This window comes from Lissotriton vulgaris, chromosome 7 (genome assembly GCF_964263255.1).
Source record: "Lissotriton vulgaris chromosome 7, aLisVul1.2, whole genome shotgun sequence".
NCBI lineage: Eukaryota > Metazoa > Chordata > Amphibia > Caudata > Salamandridae > Lissotriton > Lissotriton vulgaris.
The window spans coordinates 715989146-716011434 of NC_141695.1; the positions used below are offsets into that span (position 1 = coordinate 715989146).

Genomic DNA, 22289 nt, shown 5'->3' on the forward strand with positions numbered 1-22289 from the left:
TTCGGTAATTACCAAATCATACAGATTTGGTAAAAATTACCGAATTTTTACCTACATCTGATTTACCGAATCTAGAATACCGAATCGGTAAAATCCGGTATTCTAGAGTCGGTAAATCAAATTTACCTACATCTGGGCCCAAGCTCCTTGGAAAACAGTGTCTCACATCTGACCTCTGTCCTTGAATGCACAGCAAATGTGACAAGATAAGAATAAGATTTAAAGGCATAGTTACGGAAATCGAGCATTGTTGGAAGATGACAGTAAATAGGGTTTGGGGAAGGAAAAGGATGAACTCAAGCTGGATAGCCTCAAACAAATAGAGCCAGCAAATAGAAAGCAAGCAAATGTGAGTTACAAAACCAGAAAGCCAATAGTAAGCAACGGCCAGAATTAATTTCCAGGGAAGTTTTGAGTATGTCCCTAAAATGCTGTTAGCAAACCAGACAGCTGTGGGGTCTGATAGGCTTCCGCCTAAAAAGACATGACTCACTCGCTCATTGGCTCATAGAGAACTACAACATAAGAAACAAAGGGGCATATTAGCAGGAACCTTGTTAAAATTATTGCCATTTTAGCGGCAGGAAACTGCTGCTAAAACGGCGACAATGGGCTTGCTAATAGAAGCCCAGTTTAGATGGGCAGGACATCTAACCTGGACTTCTATTGGAATTCTAAAACGCATATTAGCAAGCCCATCCTCGCCTTTTTAGCGACAGCTTCCTGCCGCTAAAACAGCGATAATTTTAACGAGGTTCTTGCTAATATGCCCCACTGTTTCTAGCGCAAGTATAAAGTTATTCCAGCTTGTCCTCTCATTAATTCACTGACAAGAAAACTCCTTCTGACACATGCCCCAGATATTCCTGCTATAGGCACATGTCCACCTGACGTGCACACAACAGAGGTATTTGAAATTTACTGAGGTCTAGCTGTTTGCTCACACATAAGCAAATGAACAAGAATCACAAAAGCCCACACATGAGCCAAAAAAGTACCATAATCAGTTGTGCTTTATTCTGCAACAGAGCGTTACAAGCACACCCTCCAAAACACAACACATCTCAATAAAGAATGTCACTTAGCAGCTGAACCATCAGCTTTATTTTCCACCTTCTGCACTCTCTTATATGATAGGCAGTTTATATTTCTGGTGATGACACCCAATCTGTACAATTCAGAATAAGAGAAAGCCAGCAAAGGGAACTGTATACACATGGCTGAATTCCTATTAGCAAACTTCTGTCTGCAGAAATGCTGTCTTCATCTATCTGCCTGTTCAGCTTAGATTGGGCTTTTTTTGTTCTTTCTTTTATCAAGGGACAGCAAAGAGAACGTTATTCTAGCAGATCAGCCTGCTGCCCCTTGCTCCTGTTTTGGCACAAACACTTCACAGTTGTACAGAGGAGGTTGCCTTGTTGGATTAACCTTGAAACTGGCTGATGTTTGATGCAATAGTGAACTTTAATTCGCAAGACAGGGTACTGCCTCCTCTTCGCTTGTGTAACAAGTAGAATAGCGTAGAGAGCAGTGGAGTATAGTGCAGTGGTGCAGAGTAGAATAGAGCGCAGTGATATTGAATGTTACACAAGATATCGTGTAGTTCTTTGGGGAGCCTTACTTCTAAATCATTGGTGTACAGGGCAACTACTCTTACACAAGCTCCATTTGGAGCTGTGACATTCACCGCTTCGTTCCCAGGACATCTTTCCCAACCTCAGCTGTAAACAATTAAATTCCCAAACTAAACAAGATGTACATTGATCTCCTGCACACCTGGCACTCAGCTACACAGACGACTGGAATGGGGACAACACGGAGCCGTATGTGACAAGGCTTCTATCTGTAATCCCATGCAACATGCAGTACAGGCCTGGCTGCGTGTGGTGCACAATGTTAATTTTGTCCACTTCGATGCACATATATGTAGTGTGTGAAGTACATGAGTAGTGCAGATTAAAGACCTAGAAATTCAGGCTGAGTTGTCACTTTGCTTTGAGCAGCTAAAAACGTTTGTGCTTGGATTGCCATTTTTTTTATAACTCAGGCTAACATGACCGAGAAAATGCCCACTCTCAGGTGCACACATTGTTTGTGACAAACCAGCAGTGAGGGAGATGACCTTGTATGGGTACCATTCAGCTGGAAAATGAAGGAAAGTAACAGAAGGGTCCCATGTGTACTTATAAATAAAAGTATGTATCAAATACCCTGTACAATGATACAGGAGCTGAGCACGAGCCGGCCCCTCCTTACTCCATTACACACCATGCTAAGAAAGATCTATAGGGCGTTGGCGCGGGAGGGGGTCCGGGGGGGGGGGTTGGGGTATGGTGCTCTGTTTAACTACTTCTTGATTTAAGGAGCTCAATGGAATAGATATTTTGGAGAATTTCCTGACCAAGGATTAAGAGACAATGGAGGGGGTCCGGGGGGGGGGGGTTGGGGTATGGTGCTCTGTTTAACTACTTCTTGATTTAAGGAGCTCAATGGAATAGATATTTTGGAGAATTTCCTGACCAAGGATTAAGAGACAATGGCTTGTCAGCAGGATAGTTCAACATAAGTTGCCATTTTGGCTCCCGCGCCCTCGTGAACACATAGCGGGTCTTATCAATCTCACAAAGGCTTCCACTCGTCTAGGGATCGCCAGGACTCCCAAAATGCCACTGAAAGTGAAAACAATAAAGGGGGGGTGCAGGTGCACACCTACGTTGCAACAATTATGTGTGAAATTCTTAGTTTAGGGTAAGTTATTTTATTAGTGTGTAAAGAAGATGCGTGCTATTCCTGAGTTGGAAAACGACCCTAGTTTCCCATATTATAACGTCAAAAAGAGGCTGTGGGAGAACCCGCAGTTTGGGGAATGCACAGCTAAAAGACAAGATGTCTCAAAAACAGTTTAACCAATACAATGGTGCTAGTAGTGAGAAATGCTCGAAGGCAATAGGTTCATTTGATATCATCAACTTTAGTAGTATTTCATTATGCAAATCAAATTTAGAAAAGCATTGTTAACATATACAAAACATTGAAGTTCAATATAGACTAGCCCTGTCTATTTTCAAAGCAATACTAAGCAAACGCAAAATTATAATCATCAGCATGTGACTCCAATAACATATAATTCTTTTTTCAAAAGTCCCAATGCATTTCGGGTTATGGAAACCCTTCGTCAGGGGAATTGGTTTTCATACATATGAAGATTTTCACAGTCAATGTAGTCTCCACAGAAATCTAAAACACAACAACATGCAGTAAGAATACTGCTGAATATTTAGGATTTGCACCCCAAAATGTGCGGTGAAAGAAAAAGTATTAAGGTGTGTCCAGTTCAAACTACAATGCATGCAGTTACAGGGTAATGTGTGATATAGGATGTATGAAGTTGAGTGGTAAAGAGCCCAAACCAATAAGATTTGCATGAAACTGCAGTGCCTTGCCTGAACGTTCCAAAGTGCGCTGACCGCAACAGGGAGTCTGTTGCAATGCGGAGCAAAACTGTAAGCGTTATCAGAACGAAAAAGGAAAGAAAGGGAAAAGAATAATGAGAGTATGCTCATGTAGTGGTCCCATAGAGAACTGAGGGATAGCATGCTGAGGCTTACCGGAAAGAAACCGGAAGGTATTCCTGTAGTGGTGTCGAGACCGGGACTCGGGGACTGTTCTAATGAGCAAGGAGAGACGCGCAATTACTATCCCACGTGTATCGATGGATCACGAAAGACAGGAGTCTAAGGAAAATAGTTATTACGTACCCGAAATGTGAAAAGACCGTGTCTATAGATTCCCTCGCTCGGTGCAACGCGTAGTCCATAGATATTTCCCAGAATACTATGCGTAAAAGGGAAGTGTACTCTAGCTATAAAACGGAAAGGTCTCTGTATAGCAAAAATGACCCTAATGTCAAAAAGGATATGGAAAACGGGCTAAAGTGCTACCATTTACACAAGAGGCATATATGTAATAGAACTGATAAAGAGTGCGAGGACTAGTGGTAATTAAAAAGAAAAGAACCCCATGTGTATAAACAAAAGAAACGACGGAGGATAAAAGGAATATGGATGAAATAAAATTGAGGTATTAATCAGGAATGTGTATGAAAAAAACCATTCTACTTTCCGTTTTATAGCTAGAGTACACTTCCCTTTTACGCATAGTATTCTGGGAAATATCTATGGACTACGCGTTGCACCGAGCGAGGGAATCTATAGACACGGTCTTTTCACATTTCGGGTACGTAATAACTATTTTCCTTAGACTCCTGTCTTTCGTGATCCATCGATACACGTGGGATAGTAATTGCGCGTCTCTCCTTGCTCATTAGAACAGTCCCCGAGCCCCGGTCTCGACACCACTACAGGAATACCTTCCGGTTTCTTTCCGGTAAGCCTCAGCACGCTATCCCTCAGTTCTCTATGGGACCACTACATGAGCATACGCTCATTATTCTTTTCCCTTTCTTTCCTTTTTCGTTCAGATAACGCTTACAGTTTTGCTCCGCATTGCAACAGACTCCCTGTTGCGGTCAGCGCACTTTGGAACGTTCAGGCAAGGCACTGCAGTTTCATGCACATCTTATCGGTTTGGGCTCTTTACCACTCAACTTCATACATCCTATGTCACACATTACTCTGTAACTGCATGCATTGTAGTTTGAACTGGACACACCTTAATACTTTTCCTTTCACTGCACATTTTGGGGTGCAAATCCTACATATTCAGCAGTATTCTTACTGCATGTTGTTGTGTTTTAGATTTCTGTGGAGACTACATTGACTGTGAAAATCTTCATATGTATGAAAACCAATTCCCCTGACGAAGGGTTTCCATAACCCGAAATGCATTGGGACTTTTGAAAAAAGAATCATATGTTATTGGAGTCACATGCTGATGATTAGAATTTTGCGTTTGCTTAGTATTGCTTTGAAAATAGACAGGGCTAGTCTATATTGAACTTCAATGTTTTGTATATGTTAACAATGCTTTTCTAAATTTGATTTGCATAATGAAATACTACTAAAGTTGATGATATCAAATGAACCTATTGCCTTCGAGCATTTCTCACTACTAGCACCATTGTATTGGTTAAACTGTTTTTGAGACATCTTGTCTTTTAGCTGTGCATTTCCCAAACTGCGGGTTCTCCCACAGCCTCTTTTTGACTGAAAGTGAAAAGGCATTAGACTGGATTGGCAGCTGAGTAAGCGCATATATATTTATTCAACCTGCATAAATAAATAATGTAGCACTATGCTATTTTCATCACCTGTCCTCCAGTTCCCCAACCCAACGCCTTCCAATCGTTCAGCAGAACCTGCTTCTCTGCAGCCTTCACAATACTGCTGTTTGTTTAAATGTCCGTCCAGAACTTTAGAATAGTTTGCTCACCTGAAAGCGGTACAGACTGTTGTCTGCTTTGAGAATAAGGTTCTTTGGTTCCTGCAGTGGGTAAATGTATCCATATTGGGTCATCAAGTTCCCCAGATGCTGCCCCTCTGAAAGAAAAAAAAGAGCAGATAGGCGCCTGAGTTTGAAGCATCAATAAACTTGGTATTACCAGTGACCCCTGTGCACAAAGGTTTATGTTCTCATAAGAAGATATTGAAATAAATGCACCGTTCAAAATATTACATCAGAAGAGGAATGTAGAGGTCCCTCCCAACAAAGACCCTGCCGACTGAGTCATGTGACCAGGTAACCAGAGCGATTGCCTTTACTAAAGGGTAAATGAGTCTGTGGGCAAGCTCCTGTTGATGACAAGGTTACCCAAGGTCAGGGCATAGTCAGCCCAAAACCTGAACAGGTGGTCACCTGGTCCTTCTTGAGTTATTGATAGTCAATCCCAGGGATGCCATGTTCCCCTACTGCTTCAGTGGATATCCCGGGCTACATTCAGACCACAGCAAGACCCAATGGAGGGCAGACATGTGGGGTCATCAGAATAGGGCACCCAACCCTGTATATACTTCTGGGCAACAAACAGTCTTCTACCTTGCCCTGGGTGATCACTGGTCACAGAACAAAAGTCTGGTAGAAGAGAACCCTAGGCAGTGTTCTAGACTGTGATTCATGACAAACCATTCTCTACACAGAAAGACAGAGAACGAGAAAACAAGAGATAGAAAGTGTGTATGTGTACTTTCGCGTGTCAGTGTGTGTTTTTGTGTGAGTGCGTGTGTGTGTCTGCGCGCATGTGTGTGTGATGCAATCATAGGACTCCCAAACCAGGCCAAATGGAGAACCTAAGCATGTAAGTTTGAAGGACAATCTTCACCCTGCCCTTCACCGTCCCACCCCTCTCTCCAGCTAAGGTGACACACTTTCAGAGTGTGCCTCGTTGCATAGGTATGTGGCCCATTCCTCACAACAGACTCCTGAGTACTAAATGAAGCATAAGAAACCGACATAGGGGATTTGTAAAGTATGAATCTTGAATTGATTAAGGAAGTAGTTGTTTATTTAATAAGAAGCACAGGAGAAAGGTAGGGCACAGCCTACACATGACTTCATCCACAGCAACTGTCCTATTGGGCTTGAACAGAACTCTAAGATACAATGGAATGTGATTAAAAGAAAACATTCTACAACTAAGCATGACACATATTTAAAGAAATATGACACATCTTCCTCTTTAAACAACAAAACAAAACACAACCAAAAATTAACACACAAAATCGTCTAACCATTTGGGTTTAACTGGAATACGTTTCTTAAGATTATCAACATTACTGTCTAAAACATTCCTATCAACAAAATCAGAATTTGACAAACTATCATTACTAGAAGTAGGAGCCACAAAAACAGGATCATTCACAACCTCACTTCCAGAAGCACTAGTCCCAATGGTAGCATCTCCAGAAGGTTGAACAACCTCAGAGATCTCACCAGAAGAACATACACACTCCGAAACAATGATGCCACCATGATCCTCCTTTTGAGGAATAAAAAGCTCTCCCACTTTCGAAGAACAGGAAGAAGAAGGCATGACAGAATCATTCCTTATTTCATTCTTGCCTCTGAAAATAGCAATTCTACGGAGGTTCCATACCTTACCATCACTCAAAAGTACTGCATTACGTAAAACCTTCTTAACTAACAAAGGTTCAGAAAATTGCGATTTCCCCTTTTTTTACTTTCCAAGGTTTTTTAACCTTAACCCACATTCCAGCCTTGATATCAACCAACCCATCACTGAATTTCTTATCAAAATTCCGTTTATATTGTTGATGTTTCTCAAGAACATTATGTTTAACTTCATTCAGACAAATATCCACACATGAATGTTTATGCAACTAATCAGGATTACAGTTTGTCCTAGCAATACGGCCTCTCATTATCTCAAAAGGAGACAGCTGCAACGCATCATGAATATTAGTCCTATAAGACCAAACTGCCTTAAATACATGTGTTTCCCAATCCTCACCTTTAACACCAGCAATTTGAATAGCATTTTGAGTACTTTATTAAATGTCTCACAAAGACCATTTCCATTCGGATTGTACAAAGATGTAGTTCTATGAATTATACCAGTTCTTTCAAAATAAGATTTTGCCAATTTAGACATGAATTGTACCCCATTGTCACTTGTAATTTGAACAGGAAGACCCTCTTCAATGAAAACTCTGTCTAAAAATTCCAAAACCTTAACAGAATCTACCTTATCCACAACAGCAATGTTAGGCCACCTTGAGAAAACATCAATAATAGATATTATGTATTTATGAAAATCACCTACAGGCCCCATAATATCAATAGCAACAGTATGCCAAGGACCATCTGGAATGATGGGTTCACACATATCAGGTCTAAGAGTGTTAAGTACTTTGTCGGAATTAGCACAAGTAATACAATCACGAACAATTCTCTCAGCAGCTAAATCCGCACCAGGCCACCAGTACCATCTCTTGACATTTTGTTTAGTCTTAACTATGCCACAATGATCTTTATAACAATCGAAAGGGGTGGCGTGCACACCGTTTTCTTCAGTTTTTTATATACTTTCCAAGTTTAATCTTAAATTGTCCTGTGTGCGTGCCAGCCAGGGTAGTGCAATGCCCGGATGCACTGACTTAACGTACAAGCATGTGGGGAGGGTATGACTAACCCTCCACTCCCTAGCTGCACTGCGAGTTTTTGGATACTAATTCCATTCGTTTATCTTTCGTTAATCCAATTTTTTAACGTTTACTTCAATCTTGACCATATCGCTAATGATTATTTTCATCTCCTTTGACATGTCCACATTTCAACAATTTGTAACAGAAAAACTTCTTGCACAAGCGGGTGCCCATCCAGGCCTCTTCTTTTCGCAAATACGATTTCAGTACAACAGATGGTTCAAAGCAGCAGTTGTTTATTTAAAACCCAATGCATTTCGGGCATTTCATTGCCCTTCGTCAGGGGAGTCTAGGAAACAATAATATAAAACAATGCTTTAGGTCTGATATATGTATACTAATGTTGCCTATATACAAGTAAAGATTAAAAACATTCTTATCCAAACTTCACGCATATGAATACGTGAACTTGCAATCTTCCCTTGTGAGTGTCCTTCGCTATCCAACCCCCATAAACCAAGAGCTCAAATCACTCGCTCCCGTTACAATGGTGAAACATCAAAAAGACGCATTTAACTATGTCATTATACTGAGCGATTATGCAGACCCCGTTTACACTTTTGTTCGTTAGCCGAATAACATGTGCGTTTTTTCAAAACATTACCATCTTACAGTACGCCTGCCATCTCTTTAGTTTCCTGTATCAAACGGTTCCTAAGACTGCCTCACTTTAAACGTTTAAAGTGAGGCAGTCTTAGGAACCGTTTGTTTTACTCATTTCATCATAAATTTTAAGACCACAAGCACCAACGTAATGTAAAAATAATTTTATTTTCCTTTCAGGTTTCATTGTTCCGTCTTCGTCAATAGTCTCAATGAAATTCAAGAAGTAAGCTTTCCATTGTAACCACTTCATGCATGGTTCAGAACCTGTGGGCCAAAATGCCTGGGGTGATTGAATAGTAAAGTTCTGAGAAGCCATTGTTTACAAGTCAAAATGAATAAAATTTAAACAAAAAAAACAATAACTCATATGAATTAGAATAATAAGTCTTACTAATTGTTCACCATGCAAAAAAAAGATTTTTTTTTGGATGAAGAATGGAGCAAAATGTGAAGAACAGCAACGAGATATCGTAGATCTCCGTTTCTGGATGTTTATATTCAGTTGTCAAGGAAACTAAGATGGCTGCCGACGTCCTACGTCACCACGCAGCGTTGTGCATCCTCCTACGTCACCACACAGCGTTAAGCGTCATACGTGATCAGCGCGATGACAACTTGCATCTGAAAACGCAGCGGATGTGAGCGTCAGGAGAAGAATGCCGAACTACAGCGAAGGAAAGGAACATAGAATGAAGTAAGTAAATAGTTGCCTAGCGCTATGCTCCACAACGAGAAATATTGATGTCTTTAAAAAATGGACTCGATAACCCAAACAATGTTTCTAGAGAGTTTAACACACTGATCCAATATGCGGTCAAACAATCCAGGCCACGCACTAGATAAACCTCCCAGAATAACGTGCAGCTCGATAATCAGAGCAGAATAGTTGAAATAGCGAGGCAACTTTCAAAGTAAATATTTAGTTCCCAAATTCACGGAAGGTAAATAAGTCGGTTTCCAAGTCGTCATAAAAGTACTCACGCGACTTCTATTAATCCGAAATCGTCGAAATTTTGAGTAAGATTGAGGAAATATAATGAAAAAATCCAATCCAGGAATAAGGATATGGAGAAGAAAATTCAAATTAGTTCAGGGGATTTCCTAGTTCTTCTTCTCTTCTTCCACTCTCGTCGCCAATTGTAAAGTATGAATCTTGAATTGATTAAGGAAGTAGTTGGTTTTTTAAATTTTTTTTTATTCCTCATATACCAGAAGTGGGTATTCTAGAAAGGGTATCTCCTCCTCTCTCCATTACGATGTTCCGGCCAGTTGGACCAAATCTACCAAATTCGCTCCAGAATGGGAGAGGAGGTAAGATCTCCCTCCAGCCTCCACTGTGAGCTAGGTCCACTCCATACCCTATAGTCTGTTCGGCCCTCGGTTGGGTAGGATACCAAGCACCCACAGGACCCAGGTGAAATCACAGGAATATATCTCATTGGTTCCGCCAAGCCACCAAGGCCGCCCAAATTTTATCAAGGCTAGAGTTATCACATGCAATATCAGCTTCGCTGATATATATAATGTAGCTTAAAAAATCTGCAAAGATGGGAGAAATCTCCGACTTCCAAAGTTTACATATTTCTCGTCTAGCTATAATCATTGCATAAAATATAAATTTAGTCCTTATCTCATTAAGCTGAGACCCAAACTCTAATCCAAAAAAGATGGTCATCGGAGTGATTTTAAACCGTATATTCCAGACTTCTGTTATAAATTCTTCTATTTTGGACCAAAAAAGAGATATTGACTTGGAGCGCGAAATACAGAGAGCCCATAGAGATCCCTTTCGTAGACATCCTGATAGAAATGCCCCCAGGAAAATTTTGGTAAATTTCCTATCCTATTCTGTTAAAGAATTAATATTAGGCAGGGCTCTCGTTGACTCTTCACTTCAGATTGGTTCCTCAAAGTATTTAATTCGTTGTGATGTGGGTAGAGTGACGGCCCAAAGACAGTGGGAGTTGGGGACCAGGATGCAGGAATTAAGAGGTCTGGGTGCTCAGGTGATGATGAAATTTCCTGCTTCTCTGCGGGTGGTATGGAATAACAAGACTTACAATTTCACATCCCTGCAGGAATTAGACGACTTTGTAATAAGTCTGAAAGAGGTTCAGAAAGTCTGAAATAACGGAATGTTTAAATTTGAGAGTTTAGTGGATCAAATTAATAGAATTACCATTTTTGTAGAGATGCAGATATATATAGTCTTATTAAAGCTGCAGTATTGGAATATGAGGGAGAGATGAAGGGGAAAATAAACTACAAAAAAAATGGTATTCAAAAAAAAAAAAATATATATATATATATATATGAAGCAGGTGCAACCTCCCAGGCTCCGACCACAGCGACCCAGGAAATCACGCAGATCCGGTAGTTTACTTAAAGCACAGATTTTATTTAGCTGAACCAAGCAATCTGACGCGTTTCGGGCATCCGCCCTTGCTCACAGACAATCAGAGTTGGAAATGCTTGCGTTTAAATACTAAATGCTTAACAGTGAAAAAGTGCATTTTTTTCATTTTTTCGTCATACACCTCGTGGTAGTAGAGAGTGAGGACAAACTACTGTTCATGCATAGCATAGTCTGTTTTCCAAACATTTTTGAAATTGCAACAGTCGGAAAAATTCATTAACTGGTTAGAATCCATATTTACAAGTGACAATATTAAAAACCCATGATATTGAAGTTAAATGTTGATATCAAAAGAGCTTAAAATGCCTATACAAAAAATATATACCAAATATAAAAGCGGCCCTCGCTTGCCTAGAATATTTGCAGTACAAAATTGCGTAAGAAAGTGCAAAGTGCGTTATTTAAAAATGATCAATATCATACAATATAAGATGCAAGTAAAAATCAATAGTAATACTAATGATTTTGTGCAAAATATGCTAATTGTAAACATTATAGTATAGCATCTATATCCAACAAAGTGCAAATCAACGCAATATGTAAACATACGACAGTAGCAGCATGTTTATAGGGCGAGGGTTCCTTGATATACATATCACAGGAAAGGCATTGTCACAAAAACTGTTGAAAAAATATAATAATCAGGAAACACAGAAAAAGCATATTGTCTATGTCCTCACGTAATAAGTGTACCAAAGAATTAATACAAATACATAACTAGTGAATCACCGTGAAAAACATAAATATAAAAATTAAATGTTATGTGCAAAAACCCAAACAGGAGACATATTATAGAACACATGGGGGAAGGCGGCAGCCAACCAGGGCCCCAATACCTCAAATAATACAGAACGGGGCAGCCAATGCAAAAATTGATTTACAGAAACACATGTAGGTCCTCCGTGGTGTTGAGGCCATTGGGAGATCTGCTGTCTAGCTCAAGAATGAAATGAGATTCCATTCTTCTCAACATCCTGACCCTATCTCCGCCCCTTCTAGGTTTATCAATTGCAGAGATAACAAAATAGGATAGGCACTCCAAGTTGTTGTTATGGACTGCCTTGAAGTGCCTAGCCACAGGATAGGCTGGGTCATTGTTGACAATGGCACGTAAATGCTGGAGGATTCTAACATGCACAGGTTGTCGTGTACTGCCGATATACCTAAGTGCACATGTGCAAGTTAAAACATAAATGGCAAATTCAGTTTTGCAATTGTATTGCCCCCTGATCTGAATTGGGACAGGACTGAATGGCGTATAATATTGCTTAGTACTTTTGCCAAATTTGCAGGCCCTGCAGGAGGTACAACGTATAAAACCTGTCCTTGTTTTCATCCATTCCTGCTTTTTTCTAAGCTCAGGAAAATCATGGCAGATGTGAGACCTGAGTGAGGGACCTTTCCTAAAGGTGACAATAGGAGCTTCTGTCAGTTGGGGCTTTAGTACAGGATCTGTAGTAAGGACCGGCCATCTTTTAGACAAGATAGATTTTATTTGCCTGGCCTGTCTACTATAGGGTGTTAAGAACCTAGGGTTCGTGGTGCTGTCATCAGATGCACAAGATGTATCAGCAGTGTTTTTGATCTCTAATAGAGAGGCACGAGATCTACTCTTTGCTTTCTCCACTGCTGTTTTAAGCACTGATTCACGATAGCCCCTGGCGCGGAACCTGATCAACGCTTCATTAATACAGGATTCCAAATCAGAGTCTGTACTGCAGATTCTCTTGATTCTTAAGAGTTCACCTAGAGGGATATTGTCCACTACATGACGTGGATGTGCACTGCTGGCGTGCAGAATACTGTTGCCAGCAGTACTTTTCCGATGTAATTTAGTAGTAAGCTGGCCATTCTGAATGAGGATTTTTACATCCAAAAATTCCGTCTCACAATCACTGATGGAACTAGTGAATTTCAGGTTTTCATTATTGATATTGATAGAATCAATGAATAGTTGTGCACTATTCCTATCACCATGCCACAACAAAAAAACGTCATCAATATAACGAAGCCAAAGCAAAACACGACCAGAAAAAACTTTGGCGTGTTGCCGCTTGAGGACCTGCTCCTCCCACCAACCCACGTGCAAGCACGCGTAGCTGGGGGAGAAACAGGCCCCCATCGCGACCCCACGCTTTTGCAGATACAGATCACTCCCAAAAAGAAAGAAATTGTTGTTGAGACACCATGATGTAAGCTCAATTAATACCTTGTTATGCTGGTAACAATTCATAGGCCTTTTCCCAAGGAAAAAATCTAGTGCTTTTAGGCCCGACATGTGCTCTATGCTCGTGTAGAGCGATTCAATGTCCAAGGTAATCATGAGCATTTCATCATTCCACTGGATATTCTGGATTTTGGCAAGAAAGTCGCCTGTGTCTCTAACATAAGTCGGTAAATCCTGGACAAGGCCTTGCAGGAAATAATCAATGTATTCCGTGACATGTTCAGCCACCCCTGCAATGGCCGAAATGATCGGTCGACCAGGTACCGGTCTAGTTAGCTTGTGAATTTTAGGGAGTAAATAAAGTTTGGGCAAAACAGGAAATTCAACATGGAGGAACTCAAATTCTTGTGATGAAATCATGCCCTCCCTTTTGTACTTAAAAAGTAATTTTTTAAGCGTCTCTTTGGAGATTTCAAAATGTCTCATGTTGGTCATAGAGTAGCAAGTTCCATCACTAAGCTGTCTTTTTGCTTCTTTGACGTAATCCTCCTGGGGCCAGATGACCACATTGCCCCCCTTGTCGGCCGTGGTTACAATGATGTTATGATCATTACCCAACTTTTTAACCAAGGCATGGTAGTTAGTTTCCTGTTTGCTCCTGTATCGCTTTTTGTGTTTAATCCGATGATGCAAATGCTTAAGGTCTTCCACTACCACATCCTGGAAGACATCAATAGAGTCTCTGGGCATGGTAGGATTGTATTTAGACGCTTGCTTGAAAGGACTGATATTGGCTCCAATTTGGGGAATGGCAGCTGCTCTCAATTCATCCTGTGTGGATGCGAGCTCATTGGTGGGTGCAACATTTCCCAAAAGATTCAAAACTGTAAGTACTGTCCATGTATCACTTGCCGGAAGTGTGGGCACATTGGGAAGAGTATTAGTCGTGGCTCCAATTCCTTGAGGTGTCTTATTGCTCAGACCCTCCTTAATTTCAAAGAATTTTTTGAGCTTGAGTTTTCTTATATACATGTAGACATCTATGCAAGTCTTAGCATAGTTGAAGTCAGTAGCTGGACAGTATGAAAGACCAAGGCTTAAGAGCTGTTTTTCAGCCATGGTGAGGTCCACGGAAGACAGATTGACTATTGTATTGTCACTTATTTGTTTTTGCGCCAGTATTGCCGCTTTGGTTTTTTGGGCGCTTTTGTGCTTTTTCCGGCGCTGGCCTCGTCTCCTGTTGTTCCTGGCACGCTTTGCTGCTGCTGCTGCCCCTTTGTCTGTTGTTTGTTATGCAAATAAGGACAAAAAACTTTATGTAAAAAAAATTAAAAAAAGAATTCCATTATTTTGTGGATAGATGGGTGAAGATACACATGATCTGTATAGTATACATGGATGGGACCAGAATCCTAGTTGGGGGGAAGGGACTCAAATGGCGATGTCTTCGCCAAAGGTAATAAGGGAAGGTTCCTCACGGGGGGAGGAGGATGGGGGGGAAGAGAGAGGGCACTAAAAAAAAAATTCCTCATATATCTAGAAACTCTGAGAGCACTAAGAGTCAATATGTAATTAAGGACCACTTCCCTTTTTGTGACAATCAAGGAATATGGAGAATAAATTAAAAATAATCAACTGGAATGTAAATGGGCTGAGGGAAAGTAGGAAACTCGGTAGAATTTGTGAATTCTTAAATAAGTCTGGCGCCCATATTCTTCTTTTAGAAGAAACCCACCTTAACCCGCAGGAGTGTAGATTGGCTTTTAAAAATCAAAAATGGATACAGGACACTCTTTGTTCTCAGCAGAGCGATAATACTAGAGGAGTGATGATAATTATTAGGATTAATAGTGGAATAAGGGTTGAGAAGTATGAAACAGATCATACAGGTAGATGGCTGACTGCGTTGTTGGTAGTAAAAAACATAAAGGTAACATGTACTGTATACTATGGCCCAAATCAAGATGCGCCAGAAGCTTTGATTAGTCTAAAAACTAGCCTTATCGAATTAAATGCTCCCATTATATTAGGTGGGGATTTTAATCTGGTATTCGATCCTAGATTGGATCGCACTTTTAAGGCTCCTGTACCTCCACTACTTAGATCTAAAAGGGAGCTTGGAAACATAATGAAAGATTTCAATTTGATAGATGTCTGGAGGACTAAAAATCGGAACAACAGAGACTATTCATTTTATAGTCATAGACATAGGCATCACTCACCAATTGATTTCTTTCTTATTGACCAAAGCCTTCTCTCTGAGACCCTCTCCACTGCATAGATCCCGGCAATATTGTCAGACCACTCCTTAGTAAAGTTAGTGGTCAAGCTCCCACAGAATTTACAAGTTAGGAGATGGACCTTAGATAGATCCTTATTATCACAAGAGAATCTAAAGTTTAAACGATTGAAACATATGACTGAATATTTTCAACTTAATAAGGGCACCGTACCAGATCAAATATTATGGGATGCCTTTAAGCCTTTTTTAAGAGGTATACTTATATCCGAAATGATAAGAAAAAATATAATCAGGAAAAAGGAAGATGAAGACTCCTTATCTCTTATAAAGCAAAAAGAGCAGGATTTACAGAAAGCCTCCTTAGAACAACGGATGAATATGGTATCCATACAAAAGGAGTTAGAGAACTTAAAAATTAAATACCGGGCCAACCTAGATAAAATTATCAAAGAAAGGTGGGATGCGAGCAGACTCCAGAATTTTTCTTACGGGGAGAAATGTGGGCGAATATTAGCTTGGAAGGCCAGGGCAGATCGTGTTAGGAACCAGATATCCGGATTGAGGATACAGAGCTCTGGCGATATATCATCAGATAGCGGGGAGATTTTGAGCGAAGTTAAAACTTATATGCAGAATCTATATATGGGGAGCAACGATAAAATATCTTCCGAAGGTGTAGCTCAATGGCTGGAGGGGGTATGTACACCCCGCCTAACTGAGACGGATAGCTCATTTTTAAGTTCACCAATTAAGGAGGGAGAGGTACACAATCAACTTAAGAGGATGACCAGGGGTAAGGCTGCAGGCCCAGATGGGCTCCCAGTCGAAATTTACCAAATAGGGTCGGAAATTTTAGGTCCCATTTTACCGACCCTTTTTAATGGAATACATCTAGAAGGAGATCCTATACCCCCGACTTGGTCTGAGGCCACAGTAACTCTGGTTCTGAAACCTAATAAAGACCCCTCATTGGTTGAGTCGTATAGGCCAATCTCGCTGCTGAACGTGGATTATAAAATCTTTGTAGGGGTTTTGGCAGCGAGATTGGCCAAAGTCATTAAGACTATTGTTCATGAGGACCAGAGGGGCTTTATGCCAGGTAGACAATTAAATGAATTGACTTTTCAGGCCATTGCGGCAATTGACTTTGCTTCAGTGGGAGAGGTACCATTAAGCATAGTAGCCATAGACGCCGCTAAGGCCTTTGATCAAGTAAGTTGGCTGTACTTGTGGGAAGCCCTGTCAAAGTTTGGCATACCGATTAACTTTATAACATCGATAAAAGCGTTATATTGCCAGCCCAGAGCTAAATTCTGAGTAAATAATTTACTTACAGATTGGGTAAAAATTACACGTGGCACCAGACAGGGATGTCCCCTATCCCCCCTATTATTTGATTTATATTTAGAGCCCTTTGTTATCAAACTAAGATCAGATGATCTAATTGAACCTTTTCGCTTGAATGAGCTAAATTTAAAATTTGCCCTATATGCTGATGATCTCCTAATGTTCACATCTAATCCCGAAACGTCAATCCCTCAATTATTTCATCAAGCAGAAGCATTTGGAGAGGTCTCGGGGTACAAAGTTAACAAAGAAAAAACTGAGGTCATGCAATGGAATCAGGAGGTTAGGTTTCCTGGTACAAAGTCCCGTATGAGATATCTTGGCATCCATTTGGTACAAAGTATTTCAGAAATACCGAAAGTTAATCTGGAGAAGGTACTTAAGGATATTAATATACTTCTACATCGTTGGTCGGGACTGTCGCTAAACATCTTTGGAAGAGTGAATTTGTTGAAGATGATCATCTTACCAAAGATTACCTTCCTGTTTAATTCGATACCTCTTTCATTTAGCTCCAAAGATATTGCCAAAATACAGGGACGGATAGGGTCCTTTATTTGGAACTCTAAATCGCCCAGAATTTCTATGAAAAAACTTAGAAGAAAGATCAAGACAGGCGGGCTTGCTATGCCAGACATTCTCCACTACTGTCAAGCTTTTCATTTTAAAAACTTCAGGTCAATGGCCGATAAAGCTGACACATCTTGTTTGGGTCAGTTATTCCAAGCTTTGCTACATAATATTCCTCAAGGTAAAGAATCCTTTTTATTTAAGTTCGGAGACCAGAAGTTCTACAAGAAGGTCAGATTAAAGGGCCTGGGAACAGCTTTGAGAAATTGGGTGTTTGTTAGGAAAAAATTGGGCATTTTTTTGTTACACTCCCCTTGCTCCCATATGGGATTCGCCGGGAACACCCGAATGCCTTAGGGATCAATTATCGATTCCTCTTAGAATAGCGGGCATTGGACAGTGGCAGGATCTTCATGTAGACTCAAGATTATTGGAGTGGGACTCATTATCCAGGTTAACAAATGGAACTCTTACTAGATTCACATTTTATCAGTTATTTAGCTGGTGTAGCACTATAACTTGGGATCTTACAACTAATCCCAAATTTGATCTAGTAAAGAAAAAAGGGAGCTGGAAAAAGGAAGTTTCCTTTTGGTACGAGGCACTAAATGAGAAAGATCAAGTCACGGAATTTGAACTTAATAAATTATGGGGAGAAGTAGCAGCTTTACAACATGGTGAATTACAAGGTCTGTGGGGAGATTCTTTCAAATTGTTACATACGGTTGTTAAATCCGCCCCCTTAAAACGAAATCACTTGTTTACATTATATAGAGCGTATTTTTCACCCAAGAAGTTGTCTAAGTTTACGAATTCTGAATATTGTTGTTCACGTTGTAAGCTCTCCAAGGCAGACGATATACATATGTTTGTTGAGTGCCCTAAACTATCTCTTTTTTTGTCCAAAATAGAAGAATTTATAAAGGAAGTAGTTGTTTATTTAATAAGAAGCACAGGAGCAAAGTAGGGCGCAGCCTACACAGGACTTCATCCATAGCAACTGTCCTATTGGGCTTGAACAGAACTCTAAGATACAATGGAATGTGATTAAAAAAAACATTCTACAACTAAGCATGACACATATTTAAATAAACATGAAAGGATTGTTTAGAGGTAATAGGATATATGCCAAAAAGTGTAACTGTCCCATCCAGCGACCTCTTGGATTCATGAGTTTCTCAATGAGAGAGTCATAGCCAGCTCTTCCATCAGGAATACCATTGCACACACCAGGCACTGGTGAAAATGGCAATGGAGGATAAACATATTTAAGGCAAACCTTCTGATGTCGTTCTGATAGACATCCATGTCAAAGACCTCCATCACCACGGTGGCTCTGGACACAAAAGGTCCACAAATGTCCTCATATGCTGAGAGAAAACTCCCAGTGTCTGAGGGACTTTAGTTTAGAGTTTCTTAAGAGAGGCACATTTTGGAGTTCTGTTTCAGTGTAAAAAAATTGTTATGAGCTGCTGTATGCCACTACGGCAAAACAAACTTTCTGTAGCTGTTTTTTTTTAGCGTATTTCCAATCTGGAGGCCCTGCGTAAAGCTCTAGATTTGGCAGCAAACCAGCCACAGATGGTGTGTTGAAGGTGGTGCCTCTGCTGCCAGCCTATCTATCTATGAATAATGCCTGTCCTTATTGGGTGTGGAAGGAGGATGACCACTCGCTTTACACCACTCTACGTTGTTTGTAATCGGTTTATTTTCAGTGGTCATAAAGGGGAGACAATCTGTAACATGAGGACGACGACATTTGTTGCCATATTACTAAGAACTACAGATGCACAATGTAACAGGTAATGGGACTGGAGAGTAGGGAGGCTGGGAGTGAGAACGTTGACCTACATAACACAAATTAGGGGAAGTGCAAATTTGAACTGAGGGCTCCTGGCAGACTACAAATCTGACACCTTTAGACCCCATCTATACTACTAATCTGTGGAAAACTGATGCAACCTGGGCTAGTGAGGGGGGCTTTTAAAGCTTATCTGGACGAAACAGAAACAATATTTGCCCGAAGAAAGGAACCTGTCCTTACTTTAATAAGTACCCTTTAGCATTTGTTGATTTCTGTAATTAGTACCCTCATGAAGCATTGTAATGACAATAATTTTTGCTTTGATTATCAAAAAGATGTTTGAAAAGTTTGATTAGTCCCAGAAGGGCACTGATGTTGTGTGGGCAGTCTCCCTCGTAAATTTCTAAATACGTCCTTTTCATCCTCTAGCAACAAGGTGGGGGATTTCATTTGAAGTGCCTTAAAGTCCTACACAAGAACTATGAATGGACTAAGTTCAGTGGAATTAATTCTGGTTGTTACTGTGGGATCTCAAAGAGGCATGTGGTAGTACAGCTGGGTCTCTTCCTCTATAATCGATAGCCTTGCAGGTGGCACCAAGAACATTAGATATGTGTTGTTTAATGGGTGCAGTTGCTACACACTGCTGATCGATGGGAGTGGTGATTAACATTAGAATGACTTTCATGAATTTGTCAGGATAATCAGACTGTTGTTCAGAGGATACTTCTTTTAACATAGGAGTGAAGGCTACTACTCAGTGGGGCTGTCAGTGACATAAGGGGCTTCTCAATGGGTTATCCCAGAAATCCAAGAAAGTATCTCAAATGGTGCTTTTTGCACCTGTGTGCAGCTGCCACAAGGACATTGGCACGAAAATGGCTGCGTTGGCCAGGTGCAGGGACATCTTAAGGATTTTGGGGCCCATGTGCCGAACGTATTTTGAGGGCCCCTGTTCAGACCCGCTTTGAATGTATGATCCAATTTCAGCTCTGTCATGCCTTATTTGGCCAGATGACTGACACCGCACAGGCATACTCCTCTATATTCTAAATGTATTTAATATTCAGGGATAGTGGTGACGTGTGTTTTCAATATTGTAACAAGCAGCAGTTCACTAATGTTTTTTTTTGTTTCATTTCTTTATTGCATTTCAAGTGAAAGGACATCAATTTGTAATCGCAATCCCCAACAAAAACCCACCCCCATCCGACTTCAGCCGATAACCGTCATACATTCAGCGCTATAACATTAGATTGTTCATTAGCGTACACAGCCATTTAGCCAACAACCCATAGCGAGGGCAGGGGGCGCCTTTCCACAATTATTTATCTCATGGTTGGTAGGAGACTCATGTTAGGCGGGTAATCATAACACGAAAGTGACTGCTAGCACTGTCCCAGTCCCGCCAAACACTACATCACCCCACTCCCTGTGGTGCTGCAGGTGTGTCAGCATCTTTCTTGCTCGTCAAGTATGTGTGGTATGGGCTCCAGAAATTTTTGGGCCTGCTGGTGGGGGACTGCAGCTCACTGTAATTTTCGGATTGAGTACAGCAATAGAGCATATGCCATATTTGAAGAGTCGCGCAGGGGTGTAGTACACTCTGTTTAAGAACTTGAAGTGAATCAACATGTGCCTACCATTTAGAGAGACCTTCTTAGTGAATGTGCAACAGTAGCGCCATGTGTCATCATCTAGTGCTAGGCCCAAGTCAGTCTGCCATGCCAGTCGCGCCTTGGTGTATGGGTGACGTGTAGACGATTGTGTGAGCTTGAATAGGCTGGACAGCAGTCCCCTGGGTGAAGTGGTTTTGAGTACATGCGTAAGCTCAGGGACCTCTGGGGGTTCCGCCATGTCCCCACCCAATAGATCGCCCAAAGCGCTGCGCACCCTGTGGAACTGAAAATGCGTTAGCAGCGGGGGAGTTTCACTGGAACCCAGGGCTTGCTCCCAAGTCTTAACAACTCCATCTGCGAACAAGTCTCCCGCCGTGTTTATGTTTAGGGTGTGCAGGGCTGCAACCACTCTCTTCTCCATGAGCGGCGGTAGCCACCTAGCCCAGTCAATTGGCATCCCCCGTGAGTACAGCAGTGCCCCTCCCTGCATCCACAAGAGGCTGTGCCATGCGTGGTTAGTAGCTGTCAAGCTATCAAGTATGCCCGTTCTGCGATCAGTCGCCCGGAAAATAGTGTAATGGAGTGTATCTGGTTGAGCAAAAATGGTTCCCATGCGAACATGAGGAATGTGTCTGTCACCATGTAGCCATATGTGCAAATGGGACGCCTGCGCAGCTCTGTAGTACGCTTCCATGTCCGGGGCACCCAACCCGCCCAGCGTGTAAGGCATAATCAGTGTCGTCCATCGGACGCGTGGCTACCCGCCCGCCCAAGCTAGCTTTGTCATCTGTTGTTGTAGTCGTGCAAAGAATGATTTGGGGAGGACTATAGGTAAGGTTAGGAACAGGAACAAGAATCTCAGGAGTACTACCATTTTCATTAAAGGTATGCGCCCCATCAGGGATAGAGAAAGTTTGCACCATCGCTCCACATCATCCTCCAATCTACTGACCGCAGTGCCATAGTTGGCTCTAACGAGTACTTCCGAGTCTGTGTGCAAATGTATCCCCAGATACCGAATCGTATCTGTGGTCCATTGGAGAGGGTACTCCATTTGTGTTTGTTGCGTGAGCGGAAAGGCAAGTGACTTGGTCCAATTGACCCGCAGCCCCGAGAGCGCCCCAAAGCGCACCACCTCCCTAAGTACTGATGATAAGTTGTTGTCCGGGTCACGAATGTACAGCAAGGTGTCATCAGCGTACATTGAAACTATAATCCTGTAGCCCGGAAAGCCTATGCCTTCGTTTCCGTGGTATTCCCGCATTGCGCAGGCTAGCGGTTCCCCTACCAGGGCATATAGGAGGGGCGAGAGGGGGCACCCCTGTCTGCTATCTCTGCTAATGGGAAATGGGTCTGTAACCAGGTCCCCTATGCGGAGCCTCGCTCTCGGTCCATGGT

At 41.4% G+C, this 22289-nt stretch overlaps 1 protein-coding gene across 1 annotated transcript in view; it reads right to left on the reverse strand.

Annotated features, from left to right (window-relative positions):
- The window catches only part of RGS9 (regulator of G protein signaling 9), a 956925-nt gene that overhangs the window by 614248 nt on the left and 320388 nt on the right, over positions 1-22289 (reverse strand). Inside the window, exon 4 of the mRNA XM_086930945.1 lies at positions 5392-5498. Within this exon, the coding sequence (XP_086787071.1) occupies positions 5392-5498 (107 nt within the window). The remainder of the gene's footprint in view (positions 1-5391; positions 5499-22289) is intronic.